Source organism: Phytophthora infestans, genomic scaffold (assembly GCF_000142945.1).
Source record: "Phytophthora infestans T30-4 supercont1.2 genomic scaffold, whole genome shotgun sequence".
NCBI lineage: Eukaryota > Oomycota > Peronosporomycetes > Peronosporales > Peronosporaceae > Phytophthora > Phytophthora infestans.
Window position 1 is genome coordinate 4,747,624 of NW_003303757.1, and position 6,709 is coordinate 4,754,332.

Genomic DNA, 6,709 nt, shown 5'->3' on the forward strand with positions numbered 1-6,709 from the left:
CTACCACCGCATCTCCAAGAGAGTTGTCTCGCATCCACCAGGTTAGCGCAGTACATACCGTCAACAGAGAAGTTTGCAGCGCTCTAACCATCGGCGAGCTGGTCTATTGATTCTTCTTACGACCTTCAATGTATTTCCCAGACTGATACACGTACCGCACGGGCTTGCGTAGTTTCTTCATTCGACAGTCAAGCTTGTCCTTAGAACGATCGAAAGAAGTTTCGTTTTGATCACATCTTCAGTGTTTTTGAGCGTGTTCCCTGTTTGTGGTTCGTTGCTTTTTAGTGGTAAAGTCTCTACATCAGCACAGTAGCCATGCAGTAAAAAACACAAAACACACATTAGGCACAAGTCCGAAGCTCACAACATAGAAGGCCAAGTTCATTGGATTCGGTCTACAGTGCACATCGCGACAGCACGGGTACGGTTAGCGGGGGGTGTTTACGTCCTGGGGACGTTCACCGTACAAACCTTCCAGCATGCTCAGACCCCTTCAAATCGCCAGTCCGTCGCAACGTTCGTACTTCAAGTAGCTCAACTCGCAACCTCTTAACGCATGTAAAAAAATACAAGAAAAGAAAATAGACCTTGCGTAGTAGTCGGCGTCTTGAGTCCGTCAGCGTCAGTAGCTTAGAAGAGCTCGTTCTTCTCGAACTTGTCCACGGGAAAATAGGTCACCTTGACGATGTTCCCGCCAAACTTGCGTCCGTTCAAGGCCTAAATGTTCCAATCGAGAGATAACAGCGTGAGTGGAGATACTAAGACACACTAAGTAAATCATCAACGCACCTTCAAGGCCGACACCGCGTCTTCTTCCTTTCCGAAACGGACATAGATGCAGCCTAGACCAGGGACCTCTTCTCCATCCTATCAGTTAGCAGCCAGAATATATCCGTTAGTGACTGCAAGTTTCCAACTACACGGCACCATTGGACACACCTTCGGACGCGGAATTTCCATGCCAGTGACGCCCCCAAAGCGCTTGCACTCTTCCTCTACATCTTCAGCAAGATCAGCATATTCCTCGTCATCTCTTAGCTCATCAATTGAAACCATATTCGCCTGCGCAATAACACAACCATCGTCAGCATCACATGTAACACAAACCCTATCTCAATCACAGGTCTCACCATTTTCAAAACGGCACTGGGTTGGTCCTCCGGATTAGCAGCCGCCGCACTTGGAAGAGCAGCGGCACTGCTAGCAGGCTGGCGTTGCACCGACAGCAGAATTCCACCGATACTTAGCCCATTCAATCCTTCCACAGCTTGCGCAGCGACGTCGCTGTCCTCGTACTCGAACAAAGCACTGCCCAGAGATGCACCTGTAGCCGAGTCCTTGACCAGCGTGAAGCTTTTGAGCTTTCCAAACGGCTCCACCAGCTCTTTCACTTGCTCCTCCGCCAGCACAACAGGAATGTTCGACATGATCAGTCGATTACCCGAACTAACCGCCTCGGAACCCGCAGGTTGGGCCGCTGCAATGGCAGACAACGTAGCTTCCGCCAGTGTGGTCTCCGTAGTAGTCGTCTCAGTGCTTGATACAGTATGCTGAGCGAACCAGGCCGGGTTCGGAGTGCAGCCCAGGTTGGTAAGAGCCGTCTGCGTACGTGCCGAGACTTGAGGCATGGGCTGAGGGGGTCCCATGAAGCTACGCGGTCGGCCAAATTTCAGAGGTTGGCCCAGAAGCGACAGCTGATTCAGCAGCAACGCCAAGTTGCATTCCTCGACAGAACGCATCTCGCAGAAGGCAAAGTGGCCGTCTGTGGAGGTCCACGTGTTGATGATCGGGTTGCCGGGCTGAGTCGTGAGTCCGACCTGCTGAATGATGGTACTCAGGAACTCCTGGAGCTGCGGACCAGTCACATTTGGAGGCAAATTGCCCACGTACAGCTCACGTGCCGGTTTCTGCGCCACTGCGGCGGCCATCGTCACATTTGAAGCCTGCATCTTGGCGATGATGTCCTGCAGACTCATCGTCGGATACTGAGCCATCAACTGCGTAATTGTCGGGTTCACGCCTGCAGCTGGGGCAGCCGGAGCTGCGGTAGACGCAGCAGGAGCGGCGGTCTCAGTGGCAGAAGGCTGCGGTGCCGCCGGTTCCTTAGCTTCCCGGCGCGGCCGGTCGCGTGAGCTGGAGCGGTCACGACGGCGTCGGCGGCTGTAGCTGGGACTGCGGCTGCGACTGTAGCTCCGTCTACGACGACGACGGTCCCGATCACGGTCACGTCCACGTGGCCGGCGTGGAGAGCGTGAACGGGAACCGCCGCGGCGTACACGACGACTACGGGACGGAGAACGCGAGCGCGAGTAGCTGCGTCGGTGACGCCTGCGTCTGGACGAACGCGACGGCGACTGTGGGGACGGTGACCTGGACCGGCGACTGCTCTTTCTGGACCTGTGGCGGTCCTCGCTCTTCTCGTTTTTCTCCGGTTTCTCCTGTTTTTCTCCATTCTCCTTCTCTTCCATCTTAGTCGTGTCGGCTTCCTCTTCATTTTCCGTCTCCATCTCCTCGTTATCCTTCCTCTCCTTGTCTGACAACTTCTTCTTGGTTGCAGACGTGGACCTGCGCGACCGTTTTGAGTCCCGCGTGCGCGATGGCGAGCGTGATGAGTGGCGCTTTCTCGAGGATGACGAGTGGCGGCGACGTCGTCGACCTGTGGACCGCGAGCGAGAGCGCGAAGCAGGCGAGCGGGACCTGGACATCGACCGGCGTCTGCTACCCGACGACTTCCTGCGCGAGCTGCGGTGTTCCCGGCCGCGTCTACGAGGAGAGCGCGAGCGACGCGACGATCTGGAAGCACGGCGAGCATCGTCGGACCGTGGGGAGCCTTTGTCCATTCGCTCTTTGGTATTTTCTTGATCCTTGGAGGAGTCAGCGTCTACCGTGCTGTCGCTCTCTGTACGACGCTTCTTCCATCCAGACTCACGAAGCTTATTGCGAATAGCTTCTTCATTGTTCTCTCCTCGTGTCGGGCTCGGGGACGCTCTGTGGCGCCCGTAGCGACGGCCGGCATCGGCCTCTTCGTCACGTCTACCCATGCTTGATCACAGGGTTCCTCAACGAATGAAAAACTCTGGGGTGGTTACAACAAATTAGGGTCTGACACGTCAATTTCGAGCAGCCATGTATGTGAGCCACATCAAACTGAGATGGCTACACTTTCGATCTTGAAGCGCCGCGAAGCTTGCCAGGATGTACGTCGCCAAGCCCAAGCAGACGCAGCGCGCCAAAGCGCAGGAGATCGCGCGCATCAAGACCAAGAAAGGTCCGACGGTGGAGGAATGTGTAGCCAAGAGAGACTTCACAGGCGCCTCGGCCATCCTCGAGTTCAACCTCAAGAGCGACGACGCATCGAGTGTGACGGGCCCTGCCAAGGCAGAGGAGAAGCGTAAGACGCTTCTCTGGCTAGCGTACACGTCCTTCCATCTAGGCAACTACCAGCGTGCACTGGACGCCTACGAACAACTGCGAGACGTGGACGATACGCCCGAGATCTTCCTCTATCGAGGTTGCTGCCTTTTCTACCTGCAAATGTACAAGGAGGCAACTAAAGAGGCGGAAAAGGGACCCACTGGGCCACTACAGAACCGCCTACTCTTTCATTGTGCTCATAAATTAGGCGACGAAGACAAATTACTAGTGTATCACCAGCAGCTTACAGACTCGAAGGAGGATCAGCTGTCACTAGCAGCGATCCACTACTTCCGGAACCATTTCCAGGAAGCCACAGACATCTATAAGCGTCTTCTGCTCGAGAACAGAGACGATATCGCTCTCAATGTGTATGTGGCCATGTGCTACTACAAACTCGACTACTACGACGTATCGCTCGAGATCATGCAAGCGTATCTCCAGGCTTTTCCCGACAGTGTCGTGGCTGTGAACGTCAAGGCGTGCAACCAATTCAAGCTCTACAACGGAGCCGCAGCCAAAGACGAGGTCAAGACACTGACCGACCGTGGCTACAATATTGATCAAAATGATCTTGTGAGTCATAATATGGTGGTGTTTGAGGACGGACAGCACGCGTTGAGAGTTCTACCTCAGTTTGTGGACGCTCTACCAGAAGCTCGACTCAATCTGGTAGTGTACTACCTCAAACACGCCAAGCTACAGGAAGCGTACGACCTTATCAAAGACGTGGAGCCATCTACACCCCAAGAATACATACTCAAAGGTGTCGTGCACGCAACACTGGGCCAGTCGACGTCGTCTCGACAGCATATCAAGACAGCACAGCAGTATTTCCAGCTCGTGGGGTCCTCCCCCACTGAGTGTGATACGATTCCCGGACGTCAGTGTATGGCTTCGTGTTTCTACTTGCTGAAGCAGTTCGAGGACGTCAACATCTACCTCAACTCCATCAAGCAGTATCTGTACAACGAAGACGACTTCAACTGGAACTTCGGCATCGCTCTTTGCAACACTGGGTCGCACCAGGAAGCGCTTGAAACGCTACTACGAGTGCAGCAAGAGGAGTATCGACACGATTACTGCTACGTCAGCTGGTTAACGAGATGTTACATCCTGAATCGGAACCCGTCGGCAGCCTGGGATTTGTATCTGAAGCTCGACAACTCGGACGATTCGTTCAACCTGCTGCAACTCATCGCCCACGACTGCTACAAAATGGGCGAGTTCCTCTACGCTGCCAAAGCCTTTGACATTCTTGAAAGACTAGACCCCGATCCGGAGTACTGGGAAGGCAAGCGAGGCGCTTGTGTCGGTGTTTTCCAGCGTGCAGTAGCGGGGAAAGCGACACGAGTGGAACTTGAGGAAGTGCTCAGCATCCTCAAAGCCAACAACAACCCGCAGGTCGAGTACATCGTGCGCATCATGAAGAAATGGGGCGCTGAGAATGGGATCAGCGTCTGAACAGCTAGGCAAGACCTGCTCAAGTATCAGCCGTGGAGGTCACATCAAGACCGCAATATATACGTGTGCATCAATTGCTAAGTTATTACCTTATCATATGATTACCCGGTTACTTGTGTGGCCTTGATCGCAGGCGCTGGATGGACCAGGCGATCCCCAGTGACGCTACGAGATACATCAGCAGCTTCTTTTCGCGAGGGTTCTTTACCCCGCTACGCCAGCGAAGAATGCCAACCAATACAGCCACGACACCAAGCTGTTGCAGGCGATTCAGCCACGTGTTCTTGCGGCGGTTTCGCGAAGGAGATCGAACGTTGCCTCCCTCTGTGGACACGATTTGATCCTCGATCACAGGCGTCCTAAACAACAAAAGGGACGCGTGAGTTCTCCGTTAGAGATCACGTTCTTGACAGACGTCACGTACAGGTGATTGTAGAGTGCGTGGCGGCTGGATGACTTTCGTATCACCGCATCTGATGTTGCACTTCTTGAAACTCCACTAGTGCCGTGAGACGACGACGACAGGAACGGCCTCGTGTCTCGCACAAACGACTGCATATCCGACAGCGAATAGTTTCGGTTGGACTGCTCCGTAGTGACAACAGCACGAGTTAGTTTCAACCGCAAACCAATACCCCGTGACGATGCGCCAATTACCTTAGTTGCGACCACTTTAAGCGACTTCAACAGGGCGATTACGTCGGTGTAGTCGTCGACAAAGAACTCAGCCTTGGAGGGTTTCTGACCCACCGTACATGTAAACACTTTGTCTGCACAGCAAATGCCACATAATGGTGAGAACTATCCCCGCAAAGCTCTCCATACAACACTTCGTACCTTGTGGCAGTTCTTCGTGTGCTGTCATCGTCTTGAGCTGCTCGAACATGAGCTCGTCGGCCACATCATCTCCGATACACAGCACGAAATCTGTCGGGTTCCCATCGACGCGCATCTTGTTCAGCAAGTGGCCGATCAGTTTGCCCTTGCCAACTCCTTCCGGTCGCACCTCGATGTAGTCTTTGCCTTGGATAATATTCAGCGGCCAGCCCTGCTCTCAGCGCAACCCACGTTAGTCACTTCCATCTATGAGGCTGTAGGCTATTCCGCATACCTCAAAGACGCCCTCAAGGTGTTCCTTCAGCTCTGCTGCCTGCAATGCACCGAAATCAAAGTCGGACTTGCCGTATCGGAACAGCACGGCACTTCTCCGAAGCTCCAGCGTTGAGCCGTTCGTGCGATCAACATATAGCTGGACGATCTTCTCGGCCTTGACGCGCCATTGCTGGTGTCCACCGTCTGACTGCAGAATGTCCCCGTGTCTTTCCCAGGGCCGTCCGATACGAGCATTATTGCCAAGTACCGCACGTCGGATGAAGTATCCGTGCTCAGCCACGAGACCCAAACCTGGAACTCCACCGAACTTCTGCGTAAGGAGGTCGCAGTTACAGCCACTGACGATGAACACGGTGTTACGAGGGTCTTTACACAAATGTTCAAGTGTGGACAGCGCGCTCAGAGGCACGTCAGGCCATCGCACGCCCATCAGCGTCGATACGTCTGGAGCTAGAGTTCGATAGTAGTCCAGGAAGATCGCACGGTTCGTACTCGTGCGATACGCTGGAGTAAGCTCCTGTCCCGTTAATTTCTACAGCCAATAAACACTTAATACGGTTAGTTCAACGACATTTTCCTCAGTTTCAGAAGTCGTGACGTACTCGGAACTGCGCGCTGACTTCCATCAAGCGGAAATCGAGACCAAATCCTGTGCCCATGTACACGAACGACTCTTCTTTCTTCCGTGCGTTCACAATGTCCGTCAATACGCACTTGG

At 53.9% G+C, this 6,709-nt stretch overlaps 3 protein-coding genes across 3 annotated transcripts in view; 1 reads left to right on the forward strand and 2 right to left on the reverse strand.

Moving 5' to 3' along the window:
• Positions 1 to 356: 356 nt before the first annotated feature.
• Positions 357 to 3,041, reverse strand: PITG_01867 (splicing factor U2af large subunit, putative; the record flags this gene model as incomplete). Its single annotated transcript, XM_002908420.1, has 6 exons — positions 357 to 717; positions 790 to 867; positions 940 to 1,062; positions 1,131 to 2,020; positions 2,258 to 2,391; positions 2,560 to 3,041. The coding sequence occupies 6 exons, from the start codon at positions 3,039 to 3,041 to the stop codon at positions 631 to 633; spliced, it is 1,794 nt and encodes a 597-aa protein (XP_002908466.1).
• A 154-nt stretch (positions 3,042 to 3,195) lies between these two features.
• PITG_01868 (uncharacterized protein) lies at positions 3,196 to 4,878 on the forward strand (the record flags this gene model as incomplete). The annotated part of the gene is made up of 1 exon (XM_002908421.1): positions 3,196 to 4,878. One exon carries the CDS (start codon positions 3,196 to 3,198, stop codon positions 4,876 to 4,878), a length of 1,683 nt encoding a protein of 560 aa, XP_002908467.1.
• Positions 4,879 to 4,987: 109 nt separating this feature from the next.
• The window catches only part of PITG_01869 (alpha,alpha-trehalose-phosphate synthase [UDP-forming], putative), a gene marked incomplete at both ends in the record, with an annotated part of 3,229 nt that continues 1,507 nt past the window's right edge, over positions 4,988 to 6,709 (reverse strand). The window contains 7 exons of the mRNA XM_002908422.1: positions 4,988 to 5,161; positions 5,213 to 5,237; positions 5,303 to 5,463; positions 5,536 to 5,648; positions 5,716 to 5,926; positions 5,990 to 6,523; positions 6,594 to 6,704. Of these exons, the coding sequence (XP_002908468.1) occupies positions 4,988 to 5,161; positions 5,213 to 5,237; positions 5,303 to 5,463; positions 5,536 to 5,648; positions 5,716 to 5,926; positions 5,990 to 6,523; positions 6,594 to 6,704 (1,329 nt within the window). The remainder of the gene's footprint in view (positions 5,162 to 5,212; positions 5,238 to 5,302; positions 5,464 to 5,535; positions 5,649 to 5,715; positions 5,927 to 5,989; positions 6,524 to 6,593; positions 6,705 to 6,709) is intronic.